Below are 19,465 nucleotides of genomic sequence, written 5' to 3' on the forward strand. Positions count from 1 at the left end.
AAAGAGGCTCCAGGGAGGTCCAAAAGGCCAAGTAAATTTTCTTGATTAAAATTTATTTTAATAAGGAGTGCCTGGGTGGCTCAGTCAGTTGTAACCAACTCTTGGTTTTGGCTCAGGTCATGACCTCACAGTTTGTGAGTTTGAGCCCCACATCAGCCTCTGTGCTGACAGTGCAGAGTCTGCTTAGGATCCTCTCTCTCTCCTTCTCTTTCTGTCCCTCCTGCTCCCTCTCTCTCCCTCAAAATAAATGAATAAACTTTAAGAAAAACTTACTTTAAGAAGTAAATCTTATTTATTAAAGTAAAATAAAGTTTATTTATTAAAGTATTTTATCCCAGGGGCACCTGGGTGGCTCTGTCGGTTCAGCATCCAACTTCGGCCGTGGTCATGATCTCACGGTCCGTGAGTTCGAGCCCCGTGTCGGGCTCTTTGCTGACAGCTCAGAGCCTGGAGCCCATTTCGGATTCTGTGTCTCCCTCTCTCTCTGCCCCTCTCCTGGTCACACTCTGTCTCTCTCAGAAATAAATAAACATTTAAAAAGTTTCAAAAAAATAAAGTATTTTGTCCCATACAGTACTCCCACTCCACACAGCCTCACCTAGCCACAAAGGAACCTAGGAAATGTACATAGCAAAAACTCGGGGTTCTGCTTGGCAAAACAGGAGAATGGACACTGGGAGACTCTAATAGTCTCGGCCACATCCAGCGTGCCTGGTTCCTTCAGCCCACATAACATCCTCTAAATACTGAATCTGGTTTCCGGTGATATCCACTTGGAAAATCTTCCCAAGATGAGGCTTTGTTTACAACTCCCCAGTTTCTCCCCACACCTCACATGCCCAGTGCAGTCCTGAACACAAATGGTCGTAGCCACCAACTGATTCATCTGTCCATGATGCCTGACCCCAAGCGATACAAGCAGCAACACTCAGTAACACCCGTGGGGTTTGACCAATGGCAATAATGGCACCAGGAACACCGACTCCCCGAGGTCCTGACATGCTGCGTGCAGCACAGGAATTGTTGTGGCACAGTGCTGTGAAATGTGGACGTGAATTCATGAACTTGGCAGAGGTCAAGGAAGCCCCCCCAGCATCCAGGTTTCTTGCCGCAAATGGGTTTTGCTTCAACTCAGTCCCCAAGCAGAATTCAGCTGTTTCCTTCTATTTCTTAAACAAAGAGGCCAAAGAAATTTAATCTTTTCTATGTGGCATTCATCGTGATTCCGTTTTCCCCTTCAGTTGAGCTAATTCTCATGGAAGGAGCAGGTGAATGGACAAACCAGTTGCCAGTTATGTGCTTTTACCACCATGCCTACCCATTATCCTTTGCCTGAGGACCAAAGCGGTTCCTCCATTTAGTAGAGCTGTGATAACTTTGGAGCAGTGATTGCACCTTCTGAGCCTGTTCCCTCTCCTATAAAATGTAACCATGCCCCTGACACAAGAGGTAATGCTTCCATGCTGCAGAAAGTAATTGATTATTTCTTATTGTTACTGCTTTTATTACCTAGGTGAGATGCTGGCACGACCACTCTCTGAAACTTTGCTTCGTTTTATGTTATCAGCACCTGTTGATGAAAAGCCTTTGGTGCTGACAGATGGCCTGCTTAATCTATCGGATGAAGGAGGCTCGCTTCTCAGGGTTCTGCCCTGGACTCTGGTGGCCCCAGCGTCCTGTGGGCTGGGCTCCTGGCCGGTGTGGCCACCTGGCGCTTATTCTCTGCTAATGACAGGTGCTCATTAACTCGATGTGTCCGTGATTTCCAGCCAGGGGCTCAAAAGCGGTAGGGCCAGGGTCATGTAGGTTCCGCGCCTCTGCTGTGTTCCGTGTGCTGGGCTGACTTTGGGGAGCAGTGCAGTCTCTGTAGGAAGTTGCTGTGGGAAGACACGGCCACCAGCGTGAAAAGGAGGGGAGGGACAGCACGTTTTGAACCTTCTGTTAACACTCAGATCGACAGATTGAGCTTTCCACTCTCTTGGTTTTCTGAGATGTAAGAACGAGTAAGGCTTCCCGTGGCGACAGTGGCCTTGTTCCGTGCCCTGTGTCTCTGCTCCGTGCCCTGTCACTTGCAAGTTGGAAGCTGCCCGAGACCACCCTTTATGGTTCAACAAAGAATACGTATTTTTACATGTTGCCCTAGCGAGTCACTCACTTTGCTTCTTACACTTTTAGATTCAAAATTGCGTAAATACAGTGAGCGTCTATGTCGAATGCCTCTCTGTCCTGTTTTTAGGGCTGTATTTGCAAACATTCAGCTGTTTCAGGATTGGTGTTTAGGCAGATAGTGTAGCCAGAGCTAATGCTACGAACCATCACAGGTAAAGAACCCGGCCTCATGGGCACACAGTAGGTGTTTAATAAATGCTGGTCCCTACAGTTACTAACAAGTCTAAATTAACTGTGCTTATGCCTTTGAAATGGAAACTTTTTTTTTTTTTTAACGTTTACTCACTTTTTGAGAGACAGAGACAGAGTTTAAGCAGGGCAGGGGCAGAGAGAGAGGGAGACACAGAATCCGAAGCAGGCTCCAGGCTCTGAGCTGTCAGCACAGAGCCCGGTGCAGGGCTCGAACCCATGAACGGTGAGATCATGACCTGAGCTGAAGTCGGACGCTTAACTGACTGAGCCACCTAGGCGTCCCTGAAATGGAAACTTGTAATTCTTAGAAGAAATATTTTTCTTGGTTGTGATCTTTGTCTCCTTGGAAAGGAGCAGAATCAGCAAAATAGCTTTCAACAAGTCCCCATGTCACGGGCCTGTCATCCACGGCCCTACAGTGCACAGGGGCACACAGGCTGTCTAGGTTTTCTTTGTATCAGTTTGAGTTTCTTCTTCAGAGACTGCTTCTGCCTTCCATCAGAGTCTCAGAGAGACCCGTCAGGGGCACAGAGATGCTAATGATAAGCTCCCAGGGCAGCCTGCATGGGGGTGTCGTGGGGACCAAAGCATGCCATCTGTAATAAGAATAAACTGCGAACGCAGCACTGCAGCACGGTCTCGGCTGGGCACAATGCTCGGGGCTTATTTTAGAGCCGAATGAAAGCAGGCAATTATCATGTTCTTTAGCTCTAATCAGCCAAACAGGATACAGGTAGCCACAAAATGGAGTTATTTAAAACTAACAAAATCACTTCAAAAAGGGTAATAATCTGGAAGTCTCTCTTTCTGCAACATCTAGTTAAAGCTGTCTAAGCGTGGAGAAGACAGGGAAGGCTTGTTTTGTAACCTCCTCAATGGCACTCGGATCAGGAAAGCTTCCTTGTGAAATGAAAGGCAGGATCTCTGGCCTGGAGGCCGCCCCAACGGCAATTGAGTTTGGCCTCACCGAGTAAACCAGAGCCTTTGAAAATGATCCCAGGAGAATCCCGAGCTTCCTGTGAGGGTGGTTACCACGGGGGCTCTCGCTAACGCAGCCAGCTGGTCTGCCCTGGCCCGATGACCCCAGACAGTCCCTCAGCTTGACTTGAAAGTTGATTCTGGGGGCGCCTGGGTGGCGCAGTCGGTTAAGCGTCCGACTTCAGCCAGGTCACGATCTCGCGGTCCGTGAGTTCGAGCCCCGTGTCGGGCTCTGGGCTGATGGTTCAGAGCCTGGAGCCTGTTTCCGATTCTGTGTCTCCCTCTCTCTCTGCCCCTCCCCCGTTCATGCTCTGTCTCTCTCTGTCCCAAAAATAAATAAACGTTGAAAAAAAAAATTAAAAAAAAAGAAAGTTGATTCTGGACTTTGGTCCTGAGACCTTATCTTGGGCAGCATTTTCTGTGACATTCCAGTGAGACTGGGAGAGGGCACCAGGCTGAATTCTAGTCACTGCTACTGAGCAGAAGGCAGAATGAAGGGGACTCAGCCTGACCCCCGTCTAATTCTGGCTCTGCCATTTGTTAGGTGTGTGAACTTGGGCGCATTACTTAGGCTAGCAGAGGCTTGGTTTGGCCCTCTGTGAAATGGGGATGATTAGAATCTGTCTGGTAGGAACGTGCTTCCAAGAGTACCTTGCTCATGGTTGCTAAGTAGAGTTCCGTAGACATCAGCTGTTGTTATGATGGTCCTCAGCTGTAAGGCCCACAGACAGAAGTTCCCACATCATCCCTCGATAACCCCAGTACGCCACCAGAAGGTGTCTTGTACTGCAGGATGAAGTGTGAGTTTTATGCTGCCTCGTGTGTGCCAATGAGCTAAGAAAATCCGGAGGCCTACCCATCTAACCCGCTGGGTAAAGCCTGAGTCAATTCCCATTGCTTTAAACACCACCCCCATTAATTAATCATGGCAATGAAAACCAGACTAATAAATTATAACAGCAGCTGCAGCCCTGCCTTCTGTTGAATGCTTCTTCTGTACCAGACACTGGGCTGATCGCACTGTGTCTATCATCTCATTTAATTCCACAACCAACCCATAGGGTAGCCATTTTTCTCACCATTTTACAGATGAGACTGAGGCACCGAGAGAGCGAAACAAGATGAAACAACATTGTAATAAGCGACCGAGTTAGGATTTGAACTCAGATGTTGACTTCAAAGCTGATGTTTTAACCATTATGCCACACTGCCAATCGCTTGAGCCCTTGGGAATAACATAGCTTTAAGATCCCAAACTCCAGGGGCCCCTGGGTAGCTCAGTTGGTTAAGTGTCCAGCTTCAGCTCAGGACATGATCTCATGGTTCATGAGTTCAAGCCCCACATCAGGCTCTGTGGTGACAGCTTGGAGCCTGGAGCCTGCTTCAGATTCTGGGTCTCCCTCTCTGCGCCGACCCCGCTGACGCTCTGTCTCTCTCTCAAAAATAAATAAACATTAAAAAAAATTTTTTAAAGATCCCAAACTCCAACAAAGAACAAAATAAGGCCTTTTGTTGTAAGGATCATAACAAATCTAGCATACTACATAATATATTTCAGTATATTTCCACATGTCTGATTATTTAAATCTCAGAACATCTTTGTGAGTCATTTTATAAGTGAGAAAATGAGGCCTCAGAAGAAGGTTAGCATCTTGCTCAGATTACACCCTGGATAATGGCACCTGGAAACTAACCTTGCAAACCAAGGCCATGCTGTGTGTCTGTCTACAAGACTCCACACACAGGCACGTTCCACTCAACCCATGCTGCCTCTCACCATGCTCTGGCCTGAGTTCTAGCTATAGAGACGGAGTTGAGTGGTATAAAAAGGATGAAGCCAATGATAATTCTTGCCAAGTCCTAGAAAGCCCTTTCAGGGACACCTGCAGAAATCCTGCAGATGAGGTGTGGACTTTGGCATAGTGGGGCAGTCAGGGACTGAATGCAATCGTCCATTGTGGTCTGCAGGTGATTCTGTGGCTGGGGCAGCATCAGGGTTGTTTGGGGACTTCCCTGAGCCAGGTGCTTGGCTGGTTCATGGGCTTCATTCCTGTCTCAATAAACACAGTTTCTTCTGGCATCTGCTGTAAAGAAAATAGCCAGAGGACAGTGAGCAAGACTGCAAGAAATGTTTTGATGAGGGACAGGCTTTGGGGAGATTGCTGGGAGATTGTGTTGACCACTGGTGCCCTCTTGGACTCTGCTACCCAAGACACCTATGTGATGCTGGTCAGGAGCTGGTTTCCATATTGATTTGATCGCACATGGCTGGTCTTCTACTTGGTGTCCGTAGATGGTTCTTTGTTAATCTGTCTGTATGATGCTTCCAGCTTATTGTCTAGAGGAGGAAGCTTTTTCCTCTTAGTTTGAACTTGACCTCTTCTATCTAGTTGTGATGGCATCTCTTCAAGATTCATGCAATCAGACAATCATTCATGCATTCACCCTTTTGAAAGTGAATGCCTTCTCCATGCTGGGTGCTGGGCTAGTGCCCTGCGCCAGCAACAGTCCTGCTGCATGAAACTTCTATTCTAGGGCCCGTCCCCAGCCTAGCATTAAGTACGCTCCATGGTTAGCATTGTATTATTCTAGAAAGGAATTCCTGCAGGGAGCATCCCTTGCAGCCATTTAGAAGTTCTGTATTGCAGTGTTAACATGTCACCTGGCAGCTGTTATGTAATTCAGGCTGGACCGTAAGTGTCTCTTTTTTGGGATACCAGAGTAGTGGGAAGGGGAGCTGGTAGGAGGAGAGAAGGCATGTCGCTTGTGGGATAAGGTGTTTGCTCCATCTAGAACCTTTAACTTGCTACCAGAAAGTGCCATTCTCCTTTCTTTGTAAAGTTATTGATGAGGAATTAAAATGTCTGGAACAATTATAGAGTGAAATATCTTGGCAGTTAAGGTCATAACTGGGAGTGAGAGCTGTCCTTTCATCACCAATTGAACAAAAAAAATCCATTTTCTTGTTTCATAAATGGCACTGTTTCCAAAGCAAAAATACAGTCGGTGGTATAGTGGTGGCAGTGGAGAGTGGTGGGGATTACAACCAAGGAGCCAACTAGTTTCCAACTAGCTGTCAAAGTGCTGTGCTTATCTTGGTTCAGGGATGTTTCCTAGTGCTTAAGAGAGTCAGAGGATCCTGCCAATTCTGAACTCAAAGTGGTCCTTCCCAGCCTTCCTCAATCCTGGACACATGGCCCAAGTGGGTTCCCTTCAGGGCCCAGAATCCAGTTCAGAACAGCATCGTCCCTCTGGAGTATCCTAGTCCAAGCAGATCAAGCTTGTTTAAACCAAAATGACTGTTTCATCTCATCCCTGTCTCCTCCCCTCAACCCCACTACCTTTACTCCCTTCCTCTTCAAGTTCCAAGTGTGATGTGCCTGTGTCTCCAGTCCTAGACTTTGCATGTTCCTGATTTGTCATCTGTTTCAGGCCTGTATTTATTTGTGTTTGTCACTGCTGCACTTGATGGTGGTGTGGTGAGTTCACCGCGCTGGTTCACACACAGCTTCCCATTTAGTGACCCTCCTTTCTGTTCTCTCCTACAGAATTACCCTGTATGACTATCAAGCCATGTGCAGGGCCAACAAGGACAGCAGTGACAGTGCCAGCGGGCTACTGGATGTAAGTACAGTGTGGTCACCCACAAAACAGTGGCACGTTTGTATCTGTCTCTGTGTGCGAGCAGGTCTTTATCTTTGGGGTAATCAAGTTCATCTTTTTGCAAAACCATGAATGTTTTAAACTGCTTCCTGATTTTACTGGTGAAGAAGAACCACTTCCATTCAAACCCAAACCCATTGATTATATGAATGACAAGCAGGTCTGAAGTCACTGATGAATGAATGCAGCAACCCCCTTTTGATGGCTAGAAAAGAGGAGAAGGTTTGTGGATTCTCTCCCATATGAATGAGAATTTAGTTTGGTTTAGCAGAAATCTTCCCTTTGGTCTGGAAGAGACCTAGGAGGAGCCTGTGGATAAATTCACATTCCGATCATAGATCCTCTACCCTAATCAGGATGCTGGTGTGCTTCCTTGTCACTTTTGCTGGAGCTGGTTCCATCAGTGGTGTCACAGTTGAGAACCAATCAATATAGCTGTTGTATCACTAGAATCAGGCTTTCACACTGCCAGAAATTAACCGTTACAATTTGCTCCCAGTTAGAAAATATAATTTACGATGTACAAGCAATGTAAGTTTGGCCACCCATCACCTGAAAACACAGGGGAAAAAAAAAAAACCAGTTACAGGATACTTCAATATAACCCGACCTATGTGTATAAATAGAAGCTTCACATGTTATCATTTTGTAAATTCCAAAAATGAACCTAAAATCTGGTTTGAAACACAAAATTTATGAGCCATTTTGGTTTTTAGGATATAAACACACACCTTCTCATTTGCAGCTGTAAGATCTTGCAAGGGGATTATTTAAAAGCCCAGTATTTAACACAGTTCTCCTACACTGAGGGAGTAAGAAATGATTTGGAGCTGGAAAATTTCTGAGAGGCAACTAGGAACTGAAAGTTGAATGCTTTGAAAAAAATACCACTTTTTAGTGAGAATCAACATGTCTTTCCAAATCCAACTTCGCTAGCTTTAGCAGGACTATTTCTAGACCTAAAATGTTCCCAAGATATGTTTTCATCATTAGGCTTAAAAGCTCAATGGCTTTACCCTTCTGAATGATAATGTGCCATTTAAATTTTTAATCCTGTATTTACATAATCCCTTTGTGTGCCCATACATAGAGCCAGCATCTGGCACAGAATGCTTGAGTGCTCTTCCCCCTGGCCCCTGGGGGAGCTGCCCCCCCCCCCCCCACCTCCAGAGCCTCCCTAATCCCTCTATTCAGTCCCTCCTCCCAGGGACCCAAGGACTGCAGAAATGTCACTACCCATCCCAGCAGGTACAAAGGCACAGAACTATCCCAGGGCCTGACCACCAGGGTCTTTTTGAAAAAAGATGGTTGTTTTTCAAGCAGTAAGAAATATAACAAAGCCATAGGACAGCAAGTTGCATTTAGTTTTAGGAAATAGTTAATAGTTTACATCCTTATCTGACCCTAATCCTGAGAGCCCTGTGATTCACCGAATGATGTTGACATGCTCAATTAAATCAGAGCGAGAGATCCAGTCTGAAATCCCTGTGGGCTGAGAATAACCCAGTAGACTGTCATTACTGTTGTTTTGTTCATTTACTTACTGGCTTGAAATAGGGAAGTTTCAAAAAAATGGTTAGAGGTATGCAAGTCGGTTTTTGTTTCACTTAAAGCTGGATAATTCCCCCATTCCTAGTTGTAGTCTTTACTGTCCAAATGCTCAGAGGGTAGGATTAAACAGCCATAACTTCAGAAAGCAGGATTTGTCATTTCAATTCTCTGACACCTGAACGCAACCACGAAAGGTTCCGAGATTTCTCTGGACCTGCCCTCTGGGGCAAGGGCTTTGCCAGCGTCATTGCCTCTCAAAGTGCACCCACTAATCAAATATCTGGCACATGTAGATTCAGAGAACCAACTGAGACGGGGGCCTGGTATTTTCCAGAATTCAGGAAATTGAATTATCCACATAGAAAATATCACCGAGTAAACAATACAACTGCTTGTTTAAATTAAAATATTCTCAAATAAAGATTGGGCTGTCGTTGCTGTCCTTTAGAGAGTTGCAGGGGATTTTCGGCAAGGATAAAATCACATGTTCATATGGTTGTCATTTTTTTTCAAGTCCAAATATGTATGTGTGAGAAAAGGCAGCTTAAACCCTACATAACTCATGGGCAACATGAAAATGAAGTATATGCAACTTTTGCTGGTTTCAGTGAATGACATCCAGTGATGGAGAACAGGGAATCACCTTTCTGAGAGGCAGATCTGTGAATTACCATTTGAAATTAGTTATATGACTTGAGCCCTTCAGCATCAGGCTGCAAAATATTAGCCCCTGGAGGGTAAAGGTTTAAACATCATTTGCTGAACTTCCTTTTTCCTCCCAGAGATAACCCCTATATTAGATCATGTTTATTTTACTTGTAAATCACATCTCACTACAGGGGAGTTCAAAGTTTTAAAATGTTAGTTTTAGGATACAGTATCCAACCATTTTCTTCTTTTAGCTAGAGCTTCACTGTTTTTTAACATGATATCAATCTCTCTAGAAGAATAACATTGTCTTTATGTAAAGCCTTAAGTTAAACTACACATTTCATATGTGATGCATTGTTTTCAATGTACTGAATTCTTCTCTTCAGCCTTATCATGCCTTCCTTGCTGCAGTAAAATGGATAATGACAGAACTTGTCTTGTAAGTATAACTTGCTGCATTTTTAAAAGTAATATTGCTTGTCTTTTGTATTATAAAGCGAAGTGGAAGACTGTTCCGTGTTTTCAACTAGCATTGGATTCAGAATACTCTGAGATAACCTCATTGAATATCTCCAAGTATTGAAAGCTGAGACCAAAAAATTATCTTTAAGTTATTCATGGTCACTGCTTATGCCGTTATGTCATTGTTTAGCAGACTAACAGCTTGTAATATACAAACCAAATTTATTTATTGTGGTTAGTGTTAAATTTAACATAGATGTCTGGCTGTTTTTAATGCAGCCTGGGTGGGCTGTGGTCAGAAGAACAAATTGCTGGGGCTGTCCACTGTGCTCCTTTGGATGTGCTGGCATGTGCAGAAGAGGGGGGGCTTGTCCCGGACAGGGGTTTTGTGCAGTCATGATCCAGGGGGTGGGGGCTTTGCTCAGGTGTGAATTAATTGTTTACCCTGCCAAACTGTGTTCCTATTTGGAGGATGCTGGATGCATCTGTGACTTACTTAAGTCAGATTGAAATGGCTCAAAGATGAAAGCCTTGACTCCCAGAAGAGGTATTGGACACATGACAGAAGCACTGTGTTCCAGAAAAGGGAGAATTCCATGGATGAGCATGGAAACCAGATTGTTCAAGCTGTATCCGACCCTCAGATTCTTATTTTCCCCATTAAGGCTCCACTTTCTGAGGATTGGAGGCAGATTTCTTACCATTTGATGAACAGCCATTGTCTTTATCGCTTTATTGTAGCCCATATTAATTTAACAACATTACAAATTCAAATTCACTTCTGTTATGTATCTAAGAGGCAGAGAACAACAGTAACAGAGAATAGTGAGATTTTGATGGACTGTGAGTTGCTGTAGGTAGTAGCCATGAGCCTGAAAAAGAAATGATGGAATTTTGATCTATCTCTATTCACTTGGAGGATGGTTTATATTACTTTTGCATTTCTTTGTACTAGCAGTTGAGAGATTTTGATTTTTTTTTTCTGAAGTTGTATTGTGGTGTAATTTCATAAAGAGAAGTTTGTTCCATTTATGCCTACACACACTCAAACACACACACACACACACACACACACACACACACACACACACACAGGGCTGAACAAGTTTGCATTGCAGTATAAATTTTGAAAGCTTCTTTTATTATAGCAGATCATAGTATCGGTAGAGAATATGCTATTTGTATTTCTGCACCAAGGCAGAGGAAGCCCTTCGGAGTTGATTTTTTACTATAGACTCACACTATAACTGGAAAACTGTTTCTGCCTACAAGCGGGATATTTCTCAACGAGTTATTAAGTCTAGGTAAACCCGCTTTCACTGTTGGGCCGGCATTGGTGATAAAATGGCCTTTCCCAAGGAAGAGAAAGCCCAGTGAAAACTCGGTAGTAACAGAACCAACCATACTGATAGCTTCGGGTAATGACGTTCCTCTTTCAAATGAGGGGAGCAATGCCACCGTTCTGTCTGGGGCAGATGACCGAGTAACACTGGGTTTTTGCATTACCTGTTCAGGTTTCTGGTGGAATTTAACCTCTGCAGCTGGTGGCACTCAGATATGACAGCCACAGGTAAGTAGCAGCCCGTTCTTGTTTCCCAGCTCAACTTGATAAGCCTTGGGGTCACTGGCCACTTGTCATCAAGGATGTGCTCACATAAACCACCCGGGACCCAGTGATGATTTTTCAGCTCAGTCAGCGAAAGGCACCCTTTGTGCTGACTGCAGCACCATCTAGCCTGACAAAAATGCCACGGGTTTCATTCCTCCCGTGTTGAATGTGCACTCTGACCTGTTTCCTTCACTAAGACTTTGCAGTCAAACACTGCACGTGTGAATTCTTCAAAAAGCTTGCGAGCAGTGCTCAGAATCTAAGGGAGACACATTGCCTTTTTCAGTCCAGCGAATGGATAACCACTCTAGTTTTTTATTTGTTTGTTTGCTACAATTAGCCTCGTAAAATACAAATCTAGTCATAGTCTCCCCACTCAAAAGCCTTCAGCGATTTGATAATTCATGGAAACTCTTGTAGAGGTATGAGTTGTGGAATTAGAGCAAGGTGGATTTGAGTCGTGGTTCTGAGGTTAGCCTTTGGCAAGTTAGCTGATGTCTTCAAGACTCAGTTTCCCTACATTAAGCAAAATGGGAGACAATAATATTTATCTCCTATCACGTGTGTGTGTATGTGTGTGTGCTTAATGATAAATCATGCTATCTGCTGAGCGTGGTGACTCAAAACAGGGAGCTGTAATTAACTATGAAGACAGTGCAGACAGTGTTGACCACAGGGATAAACAGTCAAGTCCCCGGGCCCTACAAAACCCGTGCTCTTTAATGAGGGCCGTCTCACAGCCATCCGCCCCACCTGCTCAGGCACTTGCTGTTTCCCAGATATGCTCTGCTCTTCCTTTCCTGTGTGCATTCATTCATGTCTGTTTTCCTCCCTGGGATGCAAGGAACCAGAATTAGGCTAGACTACTGCCATTATTATCATTATCATTATTATTATTTTAATGATCTGTCTTTTTCACAGAGGTAGATTAGTAATGCAGCAGCCTTCCCCAGGTGCTGACATCTCCTCCCCCATCCCCTGAGACACCAGTCGGTGAGGATTCCCTCAGTTCTTCCAGGAAGAGTTAGTAGCATTTCCATCGTGTTTTCGTCCCGGTCAGCTCACACACTTCCCCAGCGTTTCTGCACCATTCTTGTCCCAATTTGTTTCACACTAAACCAGAGTTTCTGGATGGCATCAGTATCCCTTAGCACCTAACTGGTGCTCAGTACATAGTAGGTGCTCAATGCCACGGGTTACTTACTGAATACCCTGGCAAATCTTTCCTTTGCCGGGGATGACTGGTCTAGCCACTGTCATCGTAGCTTTGTGACTTACAAATAGGACCATGTGTCCTAAATCCAGGACCTCCCTAGTTTCTTGTTAGAGGATGACATGGGGCAACCTCTGCAGAGAGGTCGCGTCCAGCTGCACTCGATGGGCTCTGATTACAGTGTACCTGACCCAAACGTGTTTGGGGTTGACCCTGTTCTCAGAAGCTGACAGCCCAGTGGAACAACACCTTTGTGCCCTGTTTTCTCACACACGCATGCACACGCTGTCCTGGTGACCCTCAGTGTGTGGGCTCCATACTTGCCCCTTCTTGTTGGGTTGGTACCTGCTTTGCATGTCCATAACCTCGCCTCTAGAGATCTAGCCTGAGGAAATAAACTGGGGTGGGAACAAAGGATGGTATGACAGGATGAGCATCACTAAGAAAGTGATGATTGCAAATACAGGTAACTCTTTAAAGGTGAACAATAAGGATGTTTCAAAATAAATGACAGCCCATCCACAGAGAGGCAGAGAGAACCTTTACCAAGATTCCGCTTCTGAAAACTTTTTAAGATCGAAACTGCTCATGAAATTAAGTAACATACCAAGATAAACAATATGCTAAACAGTGTGTACCCCAGACAAGCATCCAATGATGGAGGGAACAGGGGCATAGGGAGTTAAATATTATTTTTTTTTCAACGTTTATTTATTTTTGGGACAGAGAGAGACAGAGCATGAACGGGGGAGGGGCAGAGAGAGAGGGAGACACAGAATCGGAAACAGGCTCCAGGCTCTGAGCCATCAGCCCAGAGCCCGACGCGGGGCTCGAACTCCCGGACCGCGAGATCGTGACCTGGCTGAAGTCGGACGCTTAACCGACTGCGCCACCCAGGCGCCCCTATTTATTTTCTTAACATTTATTTATTTTTGAGACAGAGAGAGACAGAGCATGAATGGGGGAGGGTCAGAGAGAGAGGGAGACACAGAATCCGAAACAGGCTCCAGGCTCTGAGCCATCAGCCCAGAGCCCGACGCAGGGCTCGAACTCCCGGACCGCGAGATCGTGACCTGGCCGAAGTCGGACGCTTAACCGACTGCGCCACCCAGGCGCCCCTACAGGGAGTTAAATAAATAGGATGAGCAGCCAGTGGGGACTCAGTAAGCACAGAACAAAATATGAATTAGGAAGAGAAGACTATTATGTCCCCCAAAGGAAATGTTACCTATAGCGTGAACCTGCTTTTGTTTAAAATTGCACCAGATTTGAGAATGAGGGCTGGGAAGGGACCTGCTAAATGGGCACTTGCTATCTTTTTTTCTGTTTACTCTTCTTATTCCACTAGTTTTTCCACAATTTTACTATTAGGAGTGAAAAAAGTAAAATGAGATTAAAAGAGAGAAACGGAAGAAGGAAGATCAGTAGAGGCCAAGAGAATGGATCACAAGTGGGTCAAAGAGCTGCCCTCACAGCACCACCAGTTCCCGGGGACAAGTCCCCTCTGCTTGGCTCCGGGAGGCCAGAGTGTGGCGGTTCTGCCCAGGTGAAGTGCTCTGGTCGGGGATCAGGCAGCCTTCCCCTGCTGCCTGCTAGCTGCTTAGTTCTGAGCAGGTTGCACAGTCTCTCTGGGTTCCGGTGTCCCGGCAGGTCAGCACAGACAATGATGGGTTGGTTGGTGCACACAAAGCCCACGGGCAGACCTGGCACACAGCAGAGTGCTCCACACATGGTGGGTGGTGCTCCCGTGTGGGGCGATGGCGGCTGTTTTGGCTGAGACCGCGGCTCGCTCTCCGGGGTGCGTTCAGTGCTGAGGGCAGTGGCCAGTCGTCTTCGGGGTTTGCTTCCTGGCGCCCTCTTCACAACCGGGTGCCTGCCCACCTTCTCTAAGGAGCTTCCACGGTGAGCGTGAGGATGCCCCACTTCTTCATGCCAGCCTGCATTACCATGGCCCCCATTCTGACCGCAGCCTGCTCCCCTTCCCGGTGACCTGCTGCCACAGGCCCTGCCCATGCTCTTGTTCTGGTCCTTCAGATTTGACGGTCAGTTTTAGAATTTCTGTTGTGTGCTAGTCACTGTGATCCTTGCTTAGACCACTGGTTTTCAACCTGGGGAGGGGGAGTTTTTTCTCTCAGGAGTCACTGCAATGTTCGGAGGCATTTTTGGTTGTCACAAGTGGGGGTGAGCGGGGATACTGCTGACATGTAGTGGGTAGAAGCCAGGGATAGTGCTGAACATCCTACGATGCGTAGTCCCTGGCAACAAAGAATCATCCTATTCAGAGTATCATCAGTGCCACTGCTGCAAAACCCCGGTGTAGACTGAAGGGTAGAGGGGTAGGGGATGAAGAATAAGGAAGAGGATGTGGTCTTTGCACTCATGATGCTTACAGAAATGTATGCAGTTTCCCATTCTGAAATTCCACACCCCCTCTCCCCTGCTCCCCCTGTACCAGGACCAACAGTGGGCAAAATGTTAGCAAACAGGACTTATGTGATGCCTCAGTTCTCCATTTTCTGTTTTAGAAGCTTTTCTACAAGTTCTTTCATAGGTATTTCCAAGTCATGTCACCCTGTGCTGCACCGTGAGACCTTCCCCCAGATATTGGAAAGACCTTGCCACATGATTCTATCGTCACCACACGGTGGGCCCATGTACAGTGTAGTGCTTTTCCATCTCCAGAGTCCTGGCACTAGATGATCTTCAGACCCCTTCAGCGTTCCTGAGCGGTGGGGACCTCTGGAATTTGTCACTAAACCTTCCTGAGCTCCCTCAGTCAGACAGCTACTGGGTCACGGTGGGCTCAGACCTAAACCAAGGGCTCAGCTAGGTGACAGCGAGCAAGGCAGCCCGCCTTCCTTGAACCCCTGTGTGAAGCACATGAACTGTCTCGTCCAGGCCTATAGCCCTCTGCTGGACGTGGCTGACGTTTTCCATTTTATAGATGAAGAAATGGAATCAAAGCGGGTGAATGAACTCGTCCTCGGGGCTGCTGGAGATCTTTGTCAAATACAAATGTAAATGTGAGACCCAGCGTAAGGAGAGAAAAGTTTCAAGCTTCACAGAAATACTGACTTGCAAGGTTTCTTCATTCTAAATTTACCACTCCCTCACTAGACAAAGACCCTGTGCTGAGACATACATCTTTGTTTAGCTAAAAATGGAATCCATAATTACACTGTTTATCTGCTTCATTTCCTTAATGAAGGGGACTGTGGAAGCCCATTTCTGCTTGATTATCACAAAGGTATCATTTTGGCGAAGTTGCACAGAGAGAATGGAGCTTGCTGGCACCGAGTGTGAATGGGGGTGCATTCACAGAGACAAAAGACGAGGAGAGCTTTTCAAATGGCAACTCTATTCATTCCCAGTTGTCTGTCCATAATTACTGTGAACCCAAGTCAGTTATTCTCATCAGGGACATTTGTTGCTAAGGGAAAATTAAAGAAATTCAATTGTGTGGATGCTCCATTGGGTGCTGCATTGTGAGTGAGTGGTAGGTCATGGCTCCAGCTGGAGCCAGCCGGTCCTGGCCGGATGGGACGTCGAGCGGTGTGACAGCACGGAAGGGACGCTCCGGGCCGTGACCATGCAGAAGCAGATCTGGGCTCCCTGACTCATGGCGGTGTGACTTTATTTCTCTGGACTACAGTTTCTTCATTTTGTAGAACAGGAGGGCCCCAGACCTTCCGCATTGGTGGTGAGGACCAATTCCACGCGAGGGGCCCAGCATGGTGTTTGGGGTGTAGCAAGTGCTTACTGAGTATTGGCTGTGAACGTGCTGGTGGTGATTTTTTTTTTAATTTTTTAATGTTTATTTGTTTTTGAGAGAGAGAGAGAGAGAGAGAGAGTACAAACAGGGGAGGAACAGAGAGAGAGGGAGACACAGAATCTGAAGCAAGCTCCAGGCTCCGAGCTGTCAGCACAGAGCCCGACGCGGGGCTCAAACTCATGAACCTTGAGATCATGACCTGAGCTGAAGTTGGACGCTTAACTGAGCCACCCAGGTGCCCCATTGCTGGCGGTGTTCAGTGTTTAAGTAAATGATGGTCATGGTGAGTCACTTTCTGTGGGGCTCAAGGCAAGCTATGTCTGCTCTCTTGAACCCCGGTTTTCTGCAAAATAAGGAATCAGTCTAGCTGAGCTTCATGACTGCTTCTACCTTTGCCTTTGTAAGCTAATGAGTTTTAAATACCTAATGGCTAAAACAGCGCCCGTTAGATTACTGGCAGCCTTAGCTATTGGTTCAAAATTCCATAGATAAATGGTAGTGACTGGCAAATATATGTGGTGTCCATAACACTCCAGACAAAGGAAGGTCTTCGTAGTAAACCATCTTATTTAGATTAAATATGGCCATGGTTTTATATGATCATTCGCACATTTCCCAAAAGCACATCAAGCAACTTCCAGCCACTCTGTAGTTGTGTTGCACATGGATTCAACAGTTTGTGGCCACATCAGTATGGGTGCCCTACAATTGTCAAGGGAACAAGAATTTCATCTCCAGGAAGGATCAGAGCCAAATGAGCCTCACCATTGAGAGCGCTGGACTCATTCCATTGTAACTGGGCCCAGACAATTACAATTAGAGATGGTGCAATTATTGGGCTTAGTTAAATCATGTGTGCTGCCCATCTCAGCCCGCCCCACAGACCTTCTTCCTTTCTTTCATTGGCCAAACTTCACAGAGCAGTTAAATATATGTGTGCTGGAGGCAGACAGCCCAAGTTCAAATTTTGGCTCACCCACTCACACACTCATTGGATGAATTGGGGCGATTTATGCAATTCTCTCCTCCTTTCACTAATCTGCAAAACAGAGAAAACAATTGTTCCTACCTTATAGTTTTTTTTTTTTTTTTGTCATGTTTTACTGTTAAACAGATTAAAACATGTAAAGCAGAACAGCATCTGGCATGGAGTACTTTCTTAATAAACGTGGCCGTTACCGTCATTCAGTGATCGTATGCCATCTGCATATGGGTGCTATCGCCTCTTATCATATGTGCTGTTTTCTTTTTTTTTACTTTCTTTCGTTTTAATGGCCTTACCTTTTGAAATTCAAACAATTTAAGCATTAAAAGGAAGTTTCCCCAAATCAAAAGTCACTATCCTTTGCTATACAAAGGAATCAATTGTAAACATAAGAATCGTGAAAATAAAAAGCGTCAGGAAAGTGTAGCCATATCTCTGTGCTTTATGTGTGGCCTTCCTAGGTTAAAAAAAAAGGGGGGGGGAGAGCAAATGAAAGAAAATGAAAATGAGAGGAAGGTGGGGAAACCTCCCTACCGTCAAAGATGTTCCCCTGAGGAAATCAGAGGCACTGAAAGGGAACTTGGAAGTGAATGACGTTCCCACCAGGTGCCTCTCTGTGTTGTTGCTGTTGGGCACTGGCCACCTAAACTGACCTTGCCTTCCCACCTGAAGGCAGGCAGTTTGTCATGCGGGCCTGAGACGCTTACATCTCCTTTGTCTGATTGCCTGAAAAGCACCATTTAGGAGAATTACTCATTTATCCAGCAAGCACGTGATGACACTTGCTATCAGCTAGCACCGCAGGGCACAGGGGACGGACCTCCGCCTTTGGGAGCGTGACACTTGCCAGTGCTGTACTGGCAGTGGAGCCAGACATCGGGAAGGTAGCCATCGGCCCTTTCTAACCAAAAAGCAATGGTTCAAAAAGGCCATCAGTTTCTGAGGATTCCATCTAATAACATGCTGTCCTGTGGCAGTCAGCACGTTCACTTAAATAGGCCTCACCTTGTGCCAGCCACTTCCCATGTATTAATTCATCTGATCCCCAAACAACCACACGAGGTTGGTGTTCTTATTCCCATTTTACAGATGAGAACGCTAAGGTATAGAGATTAAACTCACCTGATGTCACACAGCAGTGGCAAGATTCACGACCCCTGATTTGTGCCCTTAGTTACTATGTAATTAGTCCAACTCCTGGTATGTAGATAGGAACACTCTCTAGCAGCCAGCATTTCGTGAAGGCTGTGTGTGTGTGTATGCGCGTGCATATTTGTGGAAGTGTGTACGTGTATCCCTCGGTTGAGAGCTGTACCTGCTTTATAGTCGGATTATTACTCAGAACAACTCAGTGAGTTATATGGGCATTTTGTCTTCATATCAGTGACCAGTTTCTAGAAATTACATATTTTACATAAACAAGCTGATTTAATCTACTTCATTTTGTTTTAGATGAGAAAAATTACGGGGTGCCTGGGTGGCTTAGTCGGTTAAACGTCCGACTTTGACTCAGGTCATGATCTCACAGTCCATGAATTCAAGCCCCGTGTCAGGCTCTGTGCTGACAGCTCAGAGCCTGGAGCCTGGTTGAGATTCTGTGTCTCCCTCTCTCTCTGCCCCTCCCCTGCTCGCGCTCTGCCTCTCTGCCCGTCTCTCTCAAAAATAAATAAACATTTAAAAAAATTTAAAAAAAAAAGAAAAATTACAACGCATTATGCTTCAACCCCAAGCCCCCAGTCAATTTCCTCAAAATAATTAAAGCTCAGTGAAAAGCCTATATAAGAAAAAGAATCACGTTAGGATATACATGCCTGGAATGCGGCTTCCTGGTCACCCAACAAATAGCTAGTGGTTACCAAATGCTCATTTAGCATTTAGTAATCCTTTGATGCCTTGCTTAGTGCAGCTGCCTCCACATAGACACTCCACAAAACATGTACCCGTGCTTCTGACATCCAACCGTCGTTGGAATACAACTTGAGACTTTGTCAACGCATCATTTTGTTAAAATCTTACTGAGTTTTGGAGTTGAAAACATAAATTATATATTCTAGATATTTATAAATATGTGTTTATATTTCTGTATAGACATCAGCCAAAAACTGTGCACAAAGTTTGGTTATTGGAAACTTTTGGTTTCCAAACTATTGGTTATTGGAGCATTCTACTGGTAAGATGTTAATGAGTGACAAGAACCTGTACTATCAGCATTTCCATTTT

General features: G+C 45.5%; 1 protein-coding gene across 1 annotated transcript in view; it reads left to right on the forward strand.

Annotated features, from left to right (window-relative positions):
* The window catches only part of CACNA2D3 (calcium voltage-gated channel auxiliary subunit alpha2delta 3), an 865,909-nt gene that overhangs the window by 792,750 nt on the left and 53,694 nt on the right, over positions 1 to 19,465 (forward strand). Inside the window, exons 31-33 of the mRNA XM_047850751.1 lie at positions 6,888 to 6,963; positions 9,591 to 9,643; positions 11,181 to 11,236. Coding sequence (XP_047706707.1) covers positions 6,888 to 6,963; positions 9,591 to 9,643; positions 11,181 to 11,236 — 185 coding nt within the window. The remainder of the gene's footprint in view (positions 1 to 6,887; positions 6,964 to 9,590; positions 9,644 to 11,180; positions 11,237 to 19,465) is intronic.

Source organism: Prionailurus viverrinus, chromosome A2, assembly GCF_022837055.1.
Source record: "Prionailurus viverrinus isolate Anna chromosome A2, UM_Priviv_1.0, whole genome shotgun sequence".
Lineage (NCBI taxonomy): Eukaryota > Metazoa > Chordata > Mammalia > Carnivora > Felidae > Prionailurus > Prionailurus viverrinus.